This window comes from Cyprinodon variegatus, unplaced genomic scaffold, assembly GCF_000732505.1.
Source record: "Cyprinodon variegatus isolate N-32 unplaced genomic scaffold, C_variegatus-1.0 Scaffold86, whole genome shotgun sequence".
In the NCBI taxonomy this organism is placed as follows: Eukaryota; Metazoa; Chordata; class Actinopteri; order Cyprinodontiformes; family Cyprinodontidae; genus Cyprinodon; species Cyprinodon variegatus.
The window spans coordinates 1,290,101-1,311,051 of record NW_015150539.1 but is presented as its reverse complement, the minus strand read 5'-3'; the positions used below and the strand labels follow the sequence as shown (position 1 = coordinate 1,311,051).

The following is a 20,951-nucleotide window of genomic DNA, read 5'->3' as shown; positions in this document are numbered from 1 at the left end:
GAGTAAAATTAATCTGGAATATTTCAAGAGAATATCTAAAGTGGAATACCACTAGGAACGCTTTGCAACAGATGATGGAAAGCGTTCAATCTACTGATCGATAAAATCTGAAGTGGTGAAAAAAGTGAACTTTTCACTAGAGTCATCTAAAGACATATTTATCCAATGCCCCCACCCACCACATACACAAGAATACGTTTCCATACTAGAATAATTATTAAAAAGATTATAAATATAAAGAGTATTAATCCAGTAAATGTAAATTTTTTTCATTCTGAGGCATCATGTCTAAATTTCACAATCAGGATAAGGTTGTTTTTTTTTTTTATAAAAATCTTACATTTAGCTCTTTAAGCGTTTTATTTGTAGGCTTTGATTCAATTTCCATTTTATTAGGAAAATCATTTTCTGCTTTTCTGATTCTTGCTCTTCCTTAGTGAAAACCTTGTAAGATATCCATGCTTCAGTGTTAAAGTTACCTTCCATCAACAACTTTAGAATCTGTTAAGCCAGTTATATGACTTTTGTTTATCACACACAAAAACTAAAGAACTAATTGTTTAAAATAAACACCATACAGTGAAAAGCGTTCAAATACAACTTAACTAAATGCAGTTATAAATTAATAAATTTATTGAATCACAATAACTTAAGACTAGTACAGTGATATCAGTTTCAATTTTCTGATTCTTGGACAAACAAGTGATGACAAACAGCATCAATCTGCAATCACACAAAGAGACTGTACACAAAATACCAATTTTCAAGTATTATACCAAATCGGCTAAAAAAAATCATCAAAACGCGGCAGGATAAACAGCTATTTACAAGTTATCTTACATATAAAAAATTTACATGGCTATGAAATCTAAACATTCATTGAGTTTGTGAGTATTAAAATGGACCAGTCAAATGCTTTAAACATCATTCACACCTAACAGAGCAGGCTTTACACGGACTTGCAGAACTTTTTGTGCTTTCAACATTAGCAGCAGGTAAAACTAATGTATCAGACAAGGACAAAGAAAACTTGCCACAGAGCTGGTGGCATGCAAAACATTTGAAACTGGGGGACAAACATACGTTCACTTTTCATTTTTAGAATACAATGAATGTTGCATAGGATTGGTGGGTAAAATATTGAAAGCTGTGGATTTTATTTCTCTGGTTTTAAACCTCACTGAAGGCAGGCTTGGAGGTAAAATAAAAACCAAAACTGAAGTTGTTAAAGTTAGACATGCCAAACTCTTTTGAATAATTTTTCACAAGTACCTTTTATATTAATAATCTTTAACTATATTTTTGATAAACAAAGCAGCTTTAAAACTAGTTCCCATTTAATTAGCTCATTATATCTGAGTTTTGTTCACATCACCGGAACAAAACCCTTAAAAAAAAAAAACACAAGTAAGGAGAGGGAGATGAGGTATAAATCAACAAGTCTTCTTTTACTTGCCTCAATCAGTCACCAAAGGATCCTGATTTCAAGCACCAAAACTAAATGCTAATTGATTTTAATATATTTAACATCAGATCACACATGCAAGAAGAGCAACAAACCAAAAAATAGATCTCTAATCCAAAAGCACTGCTTCTCATTCACATCTATTCAACCCCACGGTGACTGTGATTGATATGAGAGGTTGACGGCGCTCCTCGATAACTGCAGCTGCTCGAGGAGAGCTCGACTCAGAGCCCTGTTAGGTTTACAGCCATTTAGACCAATAATCAGCTAATGCACGTAGTCTGGTATTTAAGTGTAAGGCATTGTTTGTTGGAACTCAGTCCAGCACCAAAAAGATTTGTGCTACAAAAGCCTGCATGGGCCAAATGTGCGAGGAGAGATCAGAGGACTTAAGGGACTCAAAGAGAAAAATGTGGTAGAAGTGAAGAGTTATAGAAAAAATCATGAGTGATCATCTCTGCCAAATAAATTCAACTGACAAATATCACCAAAGTGAAATTCAGTAATCATCCTGTACTTCTGTTTAGATGTTATGTAGATGAGAATATTTCAAACATTTTCTACTCAATTTTGATAAGAAGCCACACTGAAACCCAAATTTCTCAACTTCCTAGTAACCTTTGTATCGATTATGGTGAGTTTTATTCTTTAACTGCAACATCTGTGCTAGTATAGAAAAATCCTTTGAAATCCTCTAACGTTTATATATTGATACTTTAATGTCTGTATGCTGTGAAAGCTTAAAAGTCATATTTCTTCTTTGTCGAATTAATTTCTGATCAAATATATTTAAAAAATAACTAATCAGTTCACCAATCATTATTTAGTCAATAGGTAAAGCTGTACGAACATTTCTCTGTGATCCTTCATCTTTAGCCCAAACAAAAAAACACGAATGGCTCAAGCTTGAAGTTGTCGGAAAAACAAAATATAACATCACCTAATCTAGTTATGTCTGTAAATTGTAAAAAAAAACCTAAAAAACTAAAATAAAGTGTTAGATTCAAAATAAATGCTGAATTTATATTTTAAAACTGCATGAATGCAATTCCATTCTTCCATAAAGCAACACTACAAAATTCATAAATTATAATGAAGTAATTTCTTTTGCCGATTTCTTATCTAGTGATTTAGATAATTTGTTTGTTGTTAACTTCATTACTGTTTAACATCTATTTTTTTTTTATCTTTAACACAGCAACTAGAACAAAATAAATAGTACATTGCAGTGATCCTTAATTTTTGTACCTTTTATGGATAATACAGCTGGATACATTTATTTTTACATTCAAATTTTCTTTTCAAAACTTAAAAGTAAAAAAACCTAATGAATCTTAAATTAGCAGGTTGAGTACTTTGCCAGGTGATAGTTTCAGAATGTGGTCTCAGTGGGCAGTACTTATAGCTCTAAAGAGCAGTCAAAGTAATTAATGCAAAGAGTGAATTGAAAAACACAAATGTCATACCATTGATTACATGGTTTTTTTTTTTTAGATAAATTTTTTTTTTATCTGCATGTGCAGGATTAAAACGATCTAAACTTTGGATACTGACAGGAGAATGTTGTCTGTGATATTTTTTATTTCTAAACTTTTAGTGACACAATAAATACATTTTAAAATTAAATTAGGTTCCTGCTGAACTGATGTTCACTTTGGCTGTTTTCTTTTCCAACATCATGTACTGAGGCTACTTGAGCTGCAGAGGTTGCACTGACCTGTGGTTCAGAAACAAGAAAACTTGATTTGAAGCGCCGTCTGCAGGCAGGTTAGGTGCATTGCAGCATGGTGGAGATTGTGGAGCACTGGCTGGTGTTAAAGTGAACAGTTGAACGATGATGATGATGATAAAGATAATAGCAATGCCTCACCAACAGGGACAGGCTGTGTGCTTCTACTTTCTGCTGAAGCAGATTTTGGACTCCTGACGAAGGAACCAAGGGCCACAGCGGTGAAGAAAAAGAAATCATGGCAGTGCTGGAGAAACTTCTCTTTTTTACCAAAAGGCAGTTAACTCTCTCAAACTCTTGGGTTACCTGCACCCAAACGAATGAGGCTGCATTTCGTGCCATGACCTTAACTTGGAGAGTTCTCACAACGAGAACAGATTCTAAACGTTCAAACTGTTGTGTTTTGCGGATGTCATAAAGTCGACTCCAGTGATGAGTCGAGGATGTCGTCCTGGTGACTGTTGCTGTTGGAGTCACTGTCGTAGCTCTGCGGGCTCGACGATGTGGCCGCTTCCTTCAGGCGCATCAACATATTCATCTGCCATTAGAAATAAAAGTCAGCTGGAAGAGTTTTAACAATTATTTGCTTTAAGCTGTAAGTCAACAGCTAGTGAGCCTTCCAAAAGCATCCAGACCCAGTTAAATATATTTCACTTTGTCAGATAAAAACAACCAATTTTAATGGATTTTTAGGCAAAAAAAATTAACTAAATCTAGAAGACATTAAGTTCATTAGTACTTAGCCCTTCGAAAATTAATACAACCTCCAGCGGTTCTAGCAAGTTGCCAGAACAGATCCAGCATTCTTTATGAAATTGATAGTTTCTTTAGGTAATTTGCTCTGATCTTTAAATGTTTGCACTTTTACGAACATTGTGGATTTTTGCTCACCAGTGGATCTGCGTCACTGTCACTCTGTGGCGGTTCTTTCCTAACACCTTCTCTTGGTGCGGAGTAGCCATCAAAGCCCACGTCCTCGGGACGGAGCTGCAGCAGCGGGGGCCAGTCACCCGGAGGTGGAGTTGATGACCAAGGATATGTGTCGATCACCCAAGCCGCTGGGTCCTCCCATGCAGCCCTGCGTCCATAAAGCTACACAGAGTGGCATATAGTTATAAGGAGAGTCTGGGACACACTTTCTAGATGTTGCTCATTAGTTCAGACTACAGAAATGTTCATCATAAATGATCATTTATCCCTTCCTGACATATGCATTATCTCTTGTACTCATTAGTTTGTACGTATATGTTAAAAAATTACTAGGAAAAAGTGTTTGTTCAGCTCAAATTTGTTATCTTGTAAACTTGTTATTTATCTCTATTTTATTTGGTTTGGAATACAAGAATTTGCACATAAGTGTTTTCTGATTACATAATTTTAGACACTAAATTCAAAGTTTTAAGCCTACAGTTACTCGGTAATTGTGTTGCCATTTCATGAAGTACTTTTTGTACTCTTATTTGAGTGAAATCTTTGTGTACTCTGCCCATCTCTGGATAGATCTACTAGTTATAGTCATTTCAAGGAAGTTGTCTTGGAAGAGAAAACCAGTAAACAGGTAGAAGAAAAAAACAAAAACTAAATATGAGACTTTTTCAGCACTGACAAACGATCTTCCAATTATCATTTTTTTCTCAAAGAAAAGTTTAAGAATATGCTGCAATAAAACAGTTGTATATATTTTAACTAGGAGGTTTTCTGGACTTAAACGGATATATTTCTTTTTTTTAGCCACTTTTTAGTTTTTTATTTACCAACTTATAGTCTATATAGTGTTTTACAGAACCAATTTATAAATGTAAATATGTATGCAATGAACATCACTGACATCATTTAAGATAGTATCTATAAAAATTTAAGTAAACTTCTCAACACTGTTGTATTTCTATTACCTGCAGTCCTTCACGTACTGCCTCCAGCATGTAGGGGATGATGGAATAATTCCAGAGATCGGTAAACCAAACCCTGGATCCCTCCACATCCATGGGGCATGACAAAAAGAGGCGAGGTCCTGAGAGAAGTAAAACTTTCAATTATAAATGTAATCAAATTTTTTTTAAACCAAATTCTCGTAATTGTAATATCTTATCACCGATTGTGACGTCAGAGGAGCTGTGGGTCTCCAGGAAGCGATTCAGGTGGTGCCAAACCCGTGGGACCCAGTCCATGATCTTTACCAGCTCTGCATTACGGGTTCGGCTGCCGATCTCAACCTCTATCAGTTTCCTCCTCAGGTATCGACCTAGAAATCCTTTCACTGGTTCAGTGTGGTTGGCACACAGTATCCACCTTTAAGAAGAACATAGGGGTGCAACAGTGTTTATTATAGATTGGCAAGATCAGTGGCAGGAGGACGTTAGAGGCGTTCAAATTTACCTGAAATTGTGGTGAAGCTGCAGGTTGGGAGCGGATGAGGTGGCTTGGCTCATGGTGCCAATAATGTAAGGACTGAAAACAGCAAAAGATAAACCAAAGTAATATTTTTATTATTAAATAGATTCATTTTGTGTTGCAGTTCAGCATTCTGCAGATAAATGTGTGTGAACTGACCAGTGCTGGTAGTTGCAGTTGAAGAGGCCGTTAAAGATCTCTCCCAAAGAGCTGACATGGTGGAGGTTGTCCAGAATGACCACCAGGGGGCTCTCTTCCCCAGAGACACTGCTGCATTGCTGTGCCAATCCTGACAGGTACTGACGAAGCTCCTTAAAAAGTAAAGAGTCTTTGTTTTTCTCTGCCTCGTGTTTTGGTAATGGGGATATATTCTGCAGTCTCAGCTATCTAAAAACATTAAGGACTGTAATCTTCTATTGAAGCTTTTAATTAAATTCATTACTATAAAGCAGAATGAGAAATCCCCCCCAGGTTAACAAATAAAAGCCAATAAATAAAAAAACAGTATTTGCATTCACCTTGCTGGACTTGTGGTCCACATTGAAAGTGACGACAGCGCCCGGGGTCAAAGGTCGGCCCTCTAGCAGCAGAAGATACCGAGCGAGCTGGCTTGCCAGGTACGTTTTCCCCGTGCCGCTGGGCCCTGACAGGATGACCCGTCTGTGCTCCCTCAGCAGGGACACGTAGCGCTGCAGCATCGGCTTTGGGATCAACGTCTCAAACACGAATGAATCCACATTTTCACTGCTTGCACCTACAGGCAAACACAACATAAGCACTGGTTGGCATGTGTAGATATACATTTTTTTTAACCAGTAATTTAAATTTAAATATATTTAATACTCTGCATGAGTATTACGGATAATTTTCCTGTTTCTCAAAGCCGATCATCAGCAGTGCGAATACCTTTGAGCTGAATGTTGATGGTGTTGTCTCCCACTAGATAGCCACAGGGCAGCAGCTCGGGCGTGGTGGCTGAGCTGGAACTACTGGGCCGATGGATTTCGCCGATGTTGTATCCCTGCACGCTCTCTGTGCTTAGACCAAGCTGGTGCACTGGGTCTACATGCGTAATGTACTCCTGCAGAATATTTTAGCAGCAGTTATAAGGTTTTAAATGTACAATTATGAATGAAGCACACAATTCTCTGTAACTTTGATCACACGTTTTTAAAGTAAATGATGGGAATCAGTGTTTAAATATGTTTAGAATTACCTTAAAGAGGCGCCGGACCACCCCATCCAAGACGTCCCACTTCGTTTTGCCGCTCACACCAATGCAACCAATCAGAAAGTGGCGAGATTGACTCTCCTTCAAAACACAAGACATTCAGACACTGGGTAAAAAAAACACATCCTCTTCAAGCTATTTCCCGGCATAAAGCGGGTCTCACCTCCCCCCACTTGATTTCTTCATCCAGGCTGACGACAATCTTTACATGTCGACCCTCTTTCCTCATCCCACCATCTCCGCCTGTGTCATCCAGCAGCATATCTGAGAAGAAAATAAGGTCAGCCGGTTCTATTTACATACTTTATTTCTTTATTTTCAGTCACTTGACTGCAAAAAATTGAAATCTAAATAAGGATTTTTTTCTCGTTAAAAAATAATTGAATTTAGGAGGTGAGTGAGACACTTTGATAAAGGAACAATTTACTTAAAATAATTAAGTATAATATAAAATAATTTTTTTTCAAGTATATATTATCAAATTTTCTTATTTTAAGAGTAAAAATAGTAATTCCATTGGCAAATCATCGTATTTACTTAATCAAATCAAGGGTAAATAAAGTTAATTTAAGGAATCTGCAGTGTGTGTCTTACCCAGGCTGGTAGACTCGCTGGTGGTAAGGTTAAGGCTGTGCTGTGATAGTCCTGGACCGGGTCCTGGGGTCTGACTTTGTGTGTGAGGGGGAGGGGAGGATGAGATGGACACCTGGGATCCTGTTCTGCTCCCCTGACTCTCTAGCTTCAGACGATCGTTTTCCGCCTTCAGCTTTTCAATCTCCAACTGCCGACAACAAACAAATCAGTAAGCGGTGAAGCCAGTGAGAAAACTAGAGAGATAAAATTATGATAATTTGTCTATCTCTGCTCTGAGAACTAGTGTCTTCTGTTGGCTTGAACGTGCAGACCTGCATACGGTTCATGGCCTCCCGAAGCTGGTCCAGCTGATGTGCAGAACTAAGAGCCTCCAGGCGGATATCTGTCAGCTTCATCTCCTTTTCCCTGAGTTCACTCCGCAGCTGCATCACCGTCTCTGCCTCGCTGTCCAAACACTCTGACAATCTGGAGAATTAAAAGCAAGGACGATCATTCAGAGGCTGGACCTTAATAGGGGCTGCATACTGTATGCACATCAATTAGGCACAAAACGCACAGTGTGTTGGAGTGGGTGTTCCTGAGGATGTGGCTGGGGCCTGAAGTCCCGTTGTGAGGCAGTTTGGGGGAGGATGGCAAGGATGAGTCCATCATCTCCTCAATATCAGAATGAGACGAGGCGGATTTGGGAGATTTCTTCTTGGTGAATGCTTGTTTAAAGGAGCTTCGCAGCTGCAAAGACACAAACATAGAAGGTAAGAAGGGAAGGTTGACAAGTCTGCACAGAGGGGAAGGAGGATGTGCCGGAAAAGGTAGTGGAAAACGGCTGGACAAAATTAAACAGAGGGCCTCAGGAAAAAAGGATATATAGGTAGATTGTCTTATGACTGACTGAGCAGCATGTGCTTTGCAATAAAGGCAATTTTGGTACAAGAGCTGCTTATAAAGCAGTTTGAGTAATCATGAAGCATCTTTAGCAACGGTTTTCTGTTGGCAGGAGAAAAGGAATACAAGTCCATTTTAAAGCAGCACACAATGCCACTTATGTTCAGTGGAAATCCTAGTAATGATGTGTAAAAAAAACCTTTTAAATAAACATACTGGCTAAAGTGCTGGTAACCTTGAAAATCACTATTGTTACTTATTCTTAGCTTCATTCTCTGGGAATTTTTAAGTAGTCTTTCATGACTTTTCTAGGTTGTGGAATAAAGTTGACCTATTTAAAGGTTCTGGTTGAAGAACTGTAGCAAAGTGTGGGATTTCGGGATTATCATTTCTCCATACGACGAATTAGACAAATCTCTTATTTCTTCTCATTGCAAAAACATAATAATAATAAAATAAAGGGTGGAATTTGTAAAAAAAAAAATTATAAAAACTGCTTGAAATGTAATAAAACTTTGGTTAGTTGCTATTAATTTTAATATAAGCCTAATCTGATTAAATACTCTATAAACATCTGATTTGAAAGTGATTGATACATTAAAAAGTACAGCAAAGGAACCATGTTGCTCTGAGTCCATTTTCTCTCGCATGGACATATTAACTTTTTGAAAAACAATGAAATTATAAAGGAAAATTAGGATCTTTTTTTCAATGGATTTTTTGCAAGTTAATGACCACATGCAGTTTTCATACCTTGGCTCTAAAAAGATCTGAAGGTAAAGCGGAAAAAAAGATTCTATAAACAGGAAGGTTTACAGATTTCTCTCTTTGCATTCTTAAACTTTGAACATGTCAAGTGAGAAGATTAAGTGTTGGAAATTAGGCGATTTTAGAATCCATTCTCTAGAGAGGTGTCAAACGTTTGGGCTTTATGTGATGTTTGCCTCTTTTTCTTCATTTTTCAGTGTAAGAACATAGTTCTGCAACATAGTTCTTTTTTTTAAGGCTTATTGCACATCTTTACCAGAAGAACCAATAAAGGAGTGTACAACTTATTCAAGGCAAATATGTGTACTTGTGCCATGGATACAGCCACTGTTGTCTAAAAGGAGCTGCTTTAAGTGTCATAAGAACTGTTTCAAAGGGAGCAGTGTTGGAGAGGAAGGACAGATCGATCGGAGCTAAAAGACAGCGAGGGAAAAAAAAAAAGGATTGTGGTTAGTAACCTAAAGGAGGTGCAGGGGTTAGACTCTGGTTTCTTTCACAGCATACCACCCTTACCTCATAGACCTGCCACATGAAGCGAGGCAGAGGAAGACAGGGAGACAAAACAGCACATGTTCAAATAGTTTTCTATGTTAATGTTTTATGGGGGGGGGACAAAATTCATCCAGAGGAACTACAAAGCCTCTAATGATCATGAAACATGAAGCCTTTCAGTAGAGGCTCCCCTCTAAATGGAGCCCCTATGTACTCCATATTGCACACCTATAAGTAACACCTGCAGCCAGGTGTGGGGTCTTCGCCACAAAAACACAGACACCCACATACAGGGGCGGAAAGGGATGTTAGGTTTTATCACTATGACCTAAAGGAGGAATTACTGACAAAAGGATGATAAATGAGCAAACACAAGGTGATAACAGGTTTCTATAAAAAAAAAAACAAGTTGCATACATCATCATCCTGGACTTTTCCACCGGTGCACAGCAGCGGCTTTGGTTTTAGAAAAACAAAGCTTAGATTTAGGCATTAAGTGAATAAGAAACTGTTTTTCAAATCTTTGCTTATAAAAGAAGAGCTATGATGACTGGAAACCATCTATTAAGCATTGATTTGGTGATTTACTTTATTTACAAAGAAATTGAAATCCCGTTTTTGGACTGTAAAAACACCAAATCAAACCTTTTACTTCACAGCACTGTGTGGAGCAAAGTCTGGTGTATTCACCTTATCCCCAGAAAAAGAAGGCTGAAGAAGGAAAAACCCGGAAACATGCGTGAAGTTGGAGAAACAAATATAAAGGTAAATCAGTCAGTCAGCTCAGTCAGGTAAAACATCCTGACTGATCTTGTTAATAAGTCAGCAGAGAGTGACTTCACCTGGCTTTACATTTCAAATATTTACAGGTACATCTCAGAAAATGACTGAAAAAGGTGATTTGTTTGGCTTTTCGCTCAAATAGACTCATTACATAGAATTGGTTGGTTTCTGTGAATTTTTGTTGGATTTTCATAATTTTTATATATTCTCATCAAAGTCAACAGAAATAATTCCTGAAACAAATAATTAATGAATACATATACCAGTTTCATTTTTGGAAATGACTAAAATGAAGAAATATTTCAATAATCTGTTCTATTGAGCTCCATCTATGATTTCTCAGACTCTTACCCAGTTTTTTTTGTTCTTCTTCTTGTTCTTTGCATCTGCATCCATGTTGGAGCCCACACTGGAGTGGCTGGTGGCGCTGGCGACGCTGCTGACGCTGTCAGAGGAGTGCTGCCGTCTTATGCGCAGATCCGGCTGCTGCTGCTGCTGCTGAGTGCCGTTATTGGCAGCTGAGAACACGTTCGTGACATGTCATTTAAACAGGCTCTGTTAGCTCAGTTTGTCTCTGTTTCTAAAATATCGGGTCAGTGGATGACGGGGTTATGTCTGCAGTACTACAGTAAAACACATTTTGGGACAAACCCTAATTAAAATACCCCAATCTAGACATTGAGTGTGGAGTTTCTTACCTGTCCGTTCTCCTTTAGGTACAAGTTCAGGTGTGTTGATGACTCCATTAATTGCAGCCTGAGCGACAGCATTCTGCTTCTTAAGAAGCTCAATAGTTTTCCTCAGCTCATTCAGCTCAGAGTCCTTTACAGATAACATGTTGGAAAGACATTCAATTAGACAAGTAGAGGCATTATCTGAATGTGTGGTATTAGAACAACAGGAGCTGTTTTTACCTTCTGTTCTGCAGTCAGAGTTAGACTCTTCAGTCTGATGGTCATGTTGCCCAGACTCTGTTCAAACGCTGCCACCAGGTGAGCCTGTGGGGGGAAAAAAAATGTTTTTTCTCACAAAAGTCAGAAAGCTAATGATTAAGATCACCCTTTTGTTTGTAGAAGGACCCTGGGTTATATATTGACAATTGCCCCTGATAATATACCAACTAGGAATCAAAAACAGTCTCAATCTGCAGCTTGAAAAGCCAAAAATCCACTGAACGGTTGAGTGAGAGGAGAAATATCGACTCTGTTGTGATAACTGTTGGAGCCTTAAGGCTTAAACCCAAGCATGAGGTCACCATAGTGAAACAAAACCCAAATAATCTCATAAAAATAACATCTTTAGATAAATTACTAGCTGCTGGTTATTACATTACAGAACAGTGAGTCTAAACTATTGAGCCTGGAACTGAGATTTATTTAAAGCCACTGTCTTTGTGTCAGAACAAAAGGCTCTAGAGGATTTTGTATGTAATAATGTTAACCCTGCATGACACCAAATGATTGAGGATTAATTTAGAGAAAGAGTTTGTTGGTTTAACCATGCAGAGTGAAGAACCACCAGCTCTAAAACATATCCTACCACGATATCTTTCATTTTCTGCCTCAGAGGCATAAGGTGTGCTCAGATAATCCCTCATCAGTTTGTGACACACCATTAATTATTCTAACAAAGTCTTCTGACCTGAATCCCCCCCCCCCGTGCTCCGCCTTGTATGCAGGCGTCACTGGCTCTACAATCTGATCTTTAAATCAGGTAGCAGTGTGCCGGCACTTGAGTACATGCTGTTATCCAACACCTTTTGCTTTCCTCTATATCTTTTAAAATCAGCAGAGCGTGGCAGGACTTGTGCAACACAGACAGGGGGGAGGCAGAAATGTTCGTGTCTAGAGATACTTTAGGAGATTCTCTGATGGTTCTGCCAGTAGTAAAATTATACCCTTTGAGAGTAAAGATCACTTTGGCATCTTTGTAATAGGGATTAGTAAATATTTGTGTTTTGAATACCTTTCAATGTGTGACTGACAAACGTTCTGGTACTTTTAACAATTTTAAAGATAAGAAAATTATACCTTATTGAAAAAAGTAATCACAAAATAGTGGATCTGTAGAATAAAGATCAGAATAAGTCACTAAAGGAGAATTCAAGCTCTACCAGGAAGGTCTTAAAGAGAACATTAGTGGGCAGACAGATCAGGGAGAGAAATATAGCAGAAATAGATACGTTCAGGTTTAAATTTCTCAGAGAGCTAAGCTCAATCCGTCCTCTGAAGATGGAAAGAGTGCAGAACAAGTGCAAAGGCAAACAAAGGGAACATTAATAAGAGAGCAGCCAAAAGGCTCATAGTAATTGGAAGAGTAGCAAAAGTCTAGAGTTCATGTCGCCCTCCTCAACTTAGGCCTTCTTAGAAAGATTGGAAAGCTTAATAAGAAGCTTCTTGTGGAGGAGCTTTCGATGGAATAGAGATACATTCAGAAGGAAGGTGCTCTGGTAAGAGAATAAAACCACTTTTGTTGCCTACATGCTCAAAGGATATGTGGTGAAAACAAACAGTGAAGTAAAAACTCTAGGAGTGCTCTAGGAAAACTACTTTAAAGATTTTAGATGCCTTAACACACCTTGCTTTAACTGTAGATATACAGACACTGCTACAATAAAAAAGTCCAAATCTATATCTGAAAAATAAAGATCCTCTAAGATCTCTATCCAGTCTGACTGGTCTTATTTTATAAAGCTGAATGAGTAAACCAGTCAGTCTGACATACAATTGTGTCAATAAAAGTACATAATATACTCAGATTTTCACAACAAAGAAATTGTTGAAAAACAATCAGAGGTTTGTGACTGAAAAATGTTAAAACACGAGGAACTGTAGGTGGATCAAACTCTTTGAAACAGTTAAATTGCATTTCTGATTTCAGTTCTGAAAATAAATCTAGATATTGCTATTTGAAAAAAAATATGTATTCATATAAACTTAATAAATTCAAAACCTACCAAAATAGTTAATCAAAAAGCGGTCACTTTTGTTATTGTTGTTCATACCAATGGGAAATCTTTGCACACCAAGTTCAGGACAGTAAATAGCCAGTGATATAATCTGTTATATAGGTTTCCCAAAGCGTGTGTTGACGTTCTTGTTTGCTTACATTTGCACTCAGCTGTGTTGTGAGGGCGGAAACCTTTTCCTGGGAGGCATCCAGCTCCCGCCGTAGCTTCCGGATCTGCAGGATCAAAACAAAAGCATAAAAAATAGGCTCCATAAGAGACAACATTACAAACAGAGTTTGTAAGTGCAATTCACCCTTGGTTAGAAGATAAAATACTAAAGAAACATAAAGCAGCACATACAGGTGTGCACAGGTGTTCAGGAAATAAGACTGGGGCTTGTTAGAGGGTCAGACACATTATGGCTACATGTGTAACTGGATACAAATGCAATAACATGTCCATGTTCCAACAAGTCCAACCAGTGCACATAAAGAAATTAAAGAGGATGAAAGTCCTGAGTGTGCTGATGCTTACCTCTGACTGAGACTTCTCCTCGTTCTGTAAAACAAACGCAAGAAAAGGAAACCATTAGACTTTTCAACCTGCTGCCATCAGACTGGCCTCTACTGTTTGATTTATTAGCTCCTTGGAGACGAGCTTTATAAACTGCACAGGATATAGTCTGGTGTAATATTTCTGGGAAGCAGAGATATCCTCCTGAAGGCATTTCTCTGTGTGTTTGGCTCATTGTCCTCAGAAGCATAATATGGAACAATGGCCCAAAAAAAAAACACAAAAAACAGGTGATAAGTAGAAATATGGAGCGAGAGCATGCAAAACAAATGCTGGCTCGCACGAACACAACACACCCTGATGCTGGTCACCATAACAGTGAAACACCCATATTTACAAGTAAACAAAACTGTACTGTAGCTGCCCATGAACTCAGCCTTATCATATTTATAGATTATTATTATTATTATTACTGCTTTGTTATGGGGTTAATTTTAAGGCGTGATTAAAGCATTTTTCTTTTTTTTATCTTTCTAAACAGCGAGCTTACAGAGGCAATTGTGCAATAAAAGATATAAGAAATCATTCTTCACCCCCAAATCCTGTAAACAGCTTCCTAACTGTGTCTGAGCAGCATGCTTTAGCGGATCTGCGCTGTGGTATGTGGTTTACAAAGAGGCATCTGTCCACACAGGGCTCCTCAATCTCACACACAGACACAAGTAAAACACAGAGAATTCTCACTCTAATGCAAAAGAAGATCTGTTTTTAGATTTAAGAAGCAGCTCAAAACACATAGATCCTGGTTCTATGAAACCCCATGACACTAGGCAAATTCAGCTCTTTTTAAAAGCTGATTCTGAGCAATGTTCTATTTAATCTGATATCTGTAACTTCCACACTCTCCTACCGTTTGCTGCCAAGGTGAGACGGTTCCCGTCAGGGATAAAGTCGCCATCATCTTTTCTCCAATCTCTTGCCTGCTATGATTTCCAGAGTCTCTCGGGGCTCAGAGGTTTAAAACATGTCTGAGAATTTCTCTGCTACACCTGCTCAGGTGAGTTAACAAGCCCAGAAGGAGGAGGAGCTTCCCTGGGATGCACTTAGATCCCAGCGTGTTCATGTGGGCTGAGCCCTGTATGTCCGTGTGACTACAGCAATACTTTTATCCTTACAGGATGTATGAGTCACATAACTCTGGGGGCTGAGTGATAAAATTTCATATTTAAGTAAACTAAAGTTGATTCCACAAGAATAGCTGCTCAGATTATTGAGTGTTTTTTTTTTTTTTTAGCTTTTAACACATTAGAGACAATTTTATCCTAATTAATTTGATCCAGAAAAAGAAGCAAAAGGGAACAAATATTTCTGTGAGGGTAGTTAAACTCACCGTAGAGTACATAGAGGAGGTGCTGGATACCAAAGACAGAGAGGATCCATGAACTGAAGAGGGAAAGAAAAACAAAAGAAAAGCTGGGATTAGGAAATGGCTCTGATTGTATATCAATGTGATTTATTGCTGGTCGAGGCTTTAGCAACTCAAGCTGCTGATTAGCTCCTAGGAAGACACCATGAGCAAATAACTTCAGCCTCTCAATATAATCTCTAAATGTGTAACTAAAATGATTTAGAATTAATCAAAGTATTTAGACATTGCTGCACAGGTTTCTGAAAATCTAAATCTACATTCTAGATGCATTTATTCATTTTATGCACACTATAACTAGGAGAACATTTTAACTCATAGGTTTCTTGGAAGAGAAATAAATTGAAATAAAGCTCCACAGCAGGAACGACCTTCAGACTGATTCAATAGTTCATTTTACAACAGACCAAAAGTAAAGTCTGGACACTGGTGGGTGTGGTCTGGCGTGGAGGTTGGTCCCAGAATCAAATTTAGCTCAAAGCTTAATGTAGTGACTGCGGCTCAGTGGCTATAAAGATAAAACTCCTTCACATTACAGTCAAACTGTGGTGCAACTAATGACAACCTGAACACTACCGCAGTGACTCAGTGACTAATCGCATGTGAGACGCTGGAAACAGGGCCGGTACTGTTCCCCGTCTGGGAGCAGATTAGAAGGGATCAGTGATATGATGTCAGAAACCACAACGAGAGGTCGGCCTGATCTGCAAAGAATAATTTGTTCTGTTAAAAGAGGCAGATAGATGTTTGTAGACTACTGGATCTTATCTTTGTTTGGTCTAGACAGAAAAGTGTCTCGTCAGCAACATAAAAGGAGAACATTTAGTTTTCACTGCGAGACAAAACAATAAGGTTATCCTGTTTTAATGACCTTTTGGACTAAATTAGTTTCTGACTGTCTTTTAAAAATATGAAATAAAAACGTCTTTAGAGCTTCCTGGTTGAATTTCAAATACAAAAAAACAAAAAACAAATACTTGCTGCAAATTTGCAGCTGACAGTTGTATAACAGTCAGGATTAAAACAGGGACCCTGCAAAAATCGGAGGAGGGAAAAAGGAGGGACAGATGGATAAAAGGCTAAAACTGATGCAACTTTTAATGAACAAGATGACTGCCTCATTAGTTTAGGAAGATGGCGTCTAAAGCTTGTTTTTGTCTCATTGGGTTGACCTCTCTGTGCGTCAGAGAAACGTCACTAGCTTGTATGTACAGGCTCTTTAAATTGATTTGATGATTTTATTCAAAACTCAAGTTGGGGGGTGGGGGTGGGGGAGCAGGCTTGGAGGTGGGATGGAATACCCTTTATTAAAAAAAATCTTAAAAATCATCTCCCTTCTTAACCCCCCCCCACCCCCCCCATACAATCCCCTGTGATATTTTATTACTGAATGTTTAAAATTTCAACTACATATTAACAGTTAATGGCAATAATATTGCCCTTTCAACATTTGGCAGGCTGTGGGATTACGAGTAGCCTGAGCAAAATAAATAACATCAAAGAAGTGTCCTACCATGACTATGAAGCTAAACCCAGTGGGACATTTGTCCCTAACTATGTAGGGGCAGAGATAGCCATGCCAGTCCAGGGACTGACTGCAGTTCTACTGTAAGGTGCCTTGGTCAAGGTCAATGACCGGCGTACCTGACATGTAACAAACATACCATGCATATTGCTTTAGGTTAATAGACTATATTAATAGGGCTATGCATGCTTCAAAAAAAATGTAAAATAAAATTCCACCCCTTCTTTTTTTTACGTATAGTTTACGGATTTTATTTAGTCTCAACATGAGGGACACCTTACTCTTGCTTTGGCTTTGTTGGTACATTCTTCAGTTCTTGAGTTGTAAAGTTTAAAACAACATATATGCACAGTTTTTTCCCCTCAGTATTTTTAAGATTTTTCAAAAGTTCCAACCTAAAGATGAGTAAAAACAAATCCCTAAGCTGTTATATTTTTAAACCATTGTTGAAAACTTGCAACTAAAACAGGAGCTTTTAAAACAGCTCTTAGGTAGCTGGAAAACTGCCGTCATGTTTCATCATCTCCTGTTATTTCATCCAAATACATTTTAATCCATCCATTCATTCATAATGGAACCTATCCCAACAGCCAGTGGGTGAGAGGTGAGGCCCAGCTGAGGCACATCTGATTATTTAAAGAGCGCAGTCCTTCAGGAGGCGGTTGTTTAAATTGGAAGGAAATGGCTCAGTTAGTTCGGGGACCAGCAGAGGAAGACTTGGAGACAACTCTCTAGAGAGGTGCTTTCTATGCATCCCACTGGGAGCAAGCCTCAGGGTAGACCCAAGACTCACTGGAAAGATTATATCTTTTCCATGTTTCGGGAATGCCCCGAGTCTGCAACAAGAGGCGGAGGAAGTGGAGAAGAATAGGAGGGATCCTGAGAAAACTGTCTTTATGTCCATGTCTGGGTTGAAATTGACAGAATCTTGGTAAAATTATATATTTTTTTGTCTTTTCCTTTACAGCTAGTTATCATATATATTGTATTTTATTTCAAGAACTGTACTTAGACTGTCATGTAGAAAATGGTTTATAATCTTATCAATTCTCCTTCAACATGATCAGATTGTGCAGATAAAAAGACTTGCAGATGAATATAAGCAGGGTGGATTTACTGTGGTGTAAATGAGATGACAGAGTACAGAGTTGTTGCTTTCCTTAAGCATGGTCTGACAAAGTGTTGGATGGATGAGGTGACTTTTGTGCTGTCAGTCACATTCTGGTTGAAAGGTAACTTTACACTTGAGAAGCAAGGCCATGCAGATATAGCAGAAACGACAGTGCAATGCAGACAAAGACGGAGAGAAAGTAGGAGGGAGAAAGTTTTGTTTGGTGGTTTTTCCTAAATGTCACCACGTCTCACTCACACCTCTCACAGCGATCCCTGTAATTATCCCTGCTGCTGAAAGGGGAGAAGAATAAGTGGTGCAGGGGCTGGCTGGGGGCTGAGGCAGATATGTTACGCATGCATTAGGTGTAATAACATGGCTTCATCTGGGTTTTTCACCTGGTGTTTGCCTTAGATGTTCAGCTTTGAAGACAAACTTTACAATAGCTAACAGACAGCTGCTCAGCTCTAATACAAAATAAAATAAACTGTTGGATACATGATAATAGAAACATAATCATCTAGCTGCCATTTATGTTTACTTTAAAAAATAAACCTGAAAACAAGCTTTTTAAGAAAGACAGACAAATAAGACTAATGTTCATATTTAATTCAGTTATATGAACCTGTCCTTTTAGCATAAATGTCTTAAATCTTGTAATATGGGAACCAAATACAAGTAAAACAAAACAGCATGACGATGGCATATGCTGTATGCAATGTATCTATTCCAAACATCACAACATTAAGGGTTTCTAAGGGAATTAATATTGTTTTTCTGTTTTGTTTTTTCCAATAGGAACTATTGCAATTAGGGCTAGTGCTCTTTATGGAAATGAACAGATATTTGTTCTGGCATCAGGACTTAATAATTGGAAATGAAAGCTTAATGGAGGCTGGAGAACTAGTTTAATCATGATTACACCTGATTGAATCCTTAATGTGAAACAGAAACATTACCAGACGTCTTACCTTCTTCAAAGCCATCCCTGAATGATCCCGATCGGCTCATTGTGCGGGTTTTCTCATCCAGCGACATGCAGGAGTTTCTCAGCCGATTGTCGCTGCAGGGATCAAAAGGAGTATCCTGATTTGTCAGGCTGTTGTTGCGCAGACTGGCGAGGTTGATCTGACCTGCAGAGGTTGGACTGGTTGCTGTAAAAAGGCATAAAAAAACACAAAGCTTGGATCAATAGTCTATTTTGACAACAAATTTCAGAGGATTTCTGTAATCATTTGAATGTTTAAAAAATTTGAAAGAAAAGCTGACTTTTTACAAATAAATATCTGAGGGTTTGGCATTTCTTGTCTCATAAACAGTCTCTAGCCTCACAGATAAGCCTCAGCTGTATTTGTAAAGTTGTCCTTTAGTATCCTACCCAGCTGTCCAAAGTTGAAGCGAGTACCAGAGGGAGAGGTTAGGCTGGAGCCGGGGGAGAAGGGGGAATTGCTGGCAGAGTCCTGAAGCCCGCTGGTGGAATGGGAGCGCAGCCAATCACGATCCTCATGACCTCGCAGCTGCTGTGACGGACCGTACCTGCAGAGAATCAAGAAAATAGGTTACATGGAACCCAAGACACAACAGAGGAGAACACTTGCAATGATATGGGACCATGTTTTTATACAATATGGCTACTTTCACACTGCAGACCTTAATGCTCAATTCTATATATTTTTTTTTGTTAAATCCGATTATTTTGAATGGTTGTTTACAATTCAAAATATTTACAAACTGCATGTGATTTTCTGTGTGAGCTGCAATCATATAACTTGAGTGTCACACATGCACAGCAGGGGACACAATGACGTCACAAGCAAGCGTGTTCTGTGTTTACGAATGATAGTGCTGGAACGCATCTCACAATCTTTTATTTCTTTTCCTATACATTAGTACATTAACAATGCAATCTATTAAAGAGGGTCGAAAAGAAAGACTGCTCTCTGTATTATCCTCTGCCATGGTTGTTGTTTTTCTTCCTGCTTCTGCTTAGCATGCTGCAGAATAGTGACCTCTGTTGAGTATTAATTACATCCAGGTTGGATGAATGCGTCATGGCCGTTCATACACAGGTCGCATTTGAAATGATCAGATCTGTATTTGATTCAGGACCAAATAACCAAGTGGTCTGGGTCGCATTTGGAAAAATCAGATATGTTTTGTTCAGATTGTCATGAAAAGATAAGATACAGGTCGCATATGGGCAAAAACATCTGATTAGGATCACTTCAGGCTGCAGTAAGAATGTAGCTTAATTGAGCTGAACTTTGTTGAATTTTTTTTTGCTCAAGAAACAAAATTAAATCACCAGGATCTGACATGAAGATGAAACTGATGCTGCACCAAAATATTACAACAGCGTGAACTAGGACTGCATTTAGATTTAGGCAATGGAAAAAGCAGAACAGACAAAAAAAAAAAAAAACTGACCCCAATACAAAAAGGTCATGCCTGTTCCTGCACAAAACACTTATAGATCTGCACAGCGGGAAAACACTCAACACAACAGCACATGTGCCAAGTGCCAAACAAAATCTTGCATTTTAAAGCGTGAGCAGAAGCCTTAACGAGATGATGTGAAGACTGTGGGGGAAGGAAAAAAGGCAAACGAGGAAAACAAAGCAAATTCTGGTAAACCAGAGTGAAAGAGTGAAACGCGTCCAACGCAAACAAATGCGGTACCTGAATCCCTTCTTAGGCAGAGTGTTTCTACCACAATGTGGCCCTCTGTGGGAGAGAAACACTTCAGAAGAGGAACACAAATGGCTGAAAGAGGCAAAAAAACTTGCTAAATTATTATTTTTAACAATAGTTTCTATTCTGTATTCAATGTCCAATCTGGAAAGTCTGTTTCTGTTTTCTTGCAAAAATGATCATCTTTTCAAAGAACTTTGGGTTCTTTCTTTTTACATAAATAACAAGGGAAACACTTAAAAGTAAGTAATGCTTGTAATAAAAACAAATAAGCATACTGGCCTCTAGATCCTAAATATTGTGACAACATAAATGCAACACTGATGTAACACTTCCCTTAACCGCCAGGGGGCAGTGTTTGATAAGTTAAGAAACAACAATCTATATAACTTATAATTTT

At 38.3% G+C, this 20,951-nt stretch overlaps 1 protein-coding gene across 7 annotated transcripts in view; it reads right to left on the bottom strand.

Moving 5' to 3' along the window:
* Positions 1-2,962: 2,962 nt before the first annotated feature.
* nav2 (neuron navigator 2) overlaps positions 2,963-20,951 on the bottom strand; it is a 101,594-nt gene continuing 83,605 nt past the window's right edge. For 4 of the 7 annotated variants that reach the window (XM_015373376.1, XM_015373378.1, XM_015373382.1 and 1 more), the window contains 23 exons: positions 20,540-20,584; positions 19,239-19,396; positions 18,832-19,014; positions 15,189-15,241; positions 13,820-13,843; positions 13,444-13,518; positions 11,250-11,333; positions 11,034-11,157; positions 10,687-10,853; positions 9,574-9,582; positions 7,967-8,139; positions 7,722-7,875; positions 7,411-7,597; positions 6,980-7,080; positions 6,802-6,897; positions 6,492-6,666; positions 6,104-6,339; positions 5,745-5,896; positions 5,571-5,642; positions 5,287-5,483; positions 5,087-5,205; positions 4,086-4,286; positions 2,963-3,732 (listed from right to left, as the gene is read on the bottom strand). In XM_015373376.1, coding sequence (XP_015228862.1) covers positions 3,607-3,732; positions 4,086-4,286; positions 5,087-5,205; positions 5,287-5,483; positions 5,571-5,642; positions 5,745-5,896; positions 6,104-6,339; positions 6,492-6,666; positions 6,802-6,897; positions 6,980-7,080; positions 7,411-7,597; positions 7,722-7,875; positions 7,967-8,139; positions 9,574-9,582; positions 10,687-10,853; positions 11,034-11,157; positions 11,250-11,333; positions 13,444-13,518; positions 13,820-13,843; positions 15,189-15,241; positions 18,832-19,014; positions 19,239-19,396; positions 20,540-20,584 — 2,911 coding nt within the window. In that variant the 3' untranslated portion in view covers positions 2,963-3,606. The remainder of the gene's footprint in view (positions 3,733-4,085; positions 4,287-5,086; positions 5,206-5,286; positions 5,484-5,570; positions 5,643-5,744; positions 5,897-6,103; positions 6,340-6,491; positions 6,667-6,801; positions 6,898-6,979; positions 7,081-7,410; positions 7,598-7,721; positions 7,876-7,966; positions 8,140-9,573; positions 9,583-10,686; positions 10,854-11,033; positions 11,158-11,249; positions 11,334-13,443; positions 13,519-13,819; positions 13,844-15,188; positions 15,242-18,831; positions 19,015-19,238; positions 19,397-20,539; positions 20,585-20,951) is intronic. The other 3 variants (XM_015373377.1, XM_015373379.1, XM_015373380.1) reach the window with 2 other exon arrangements.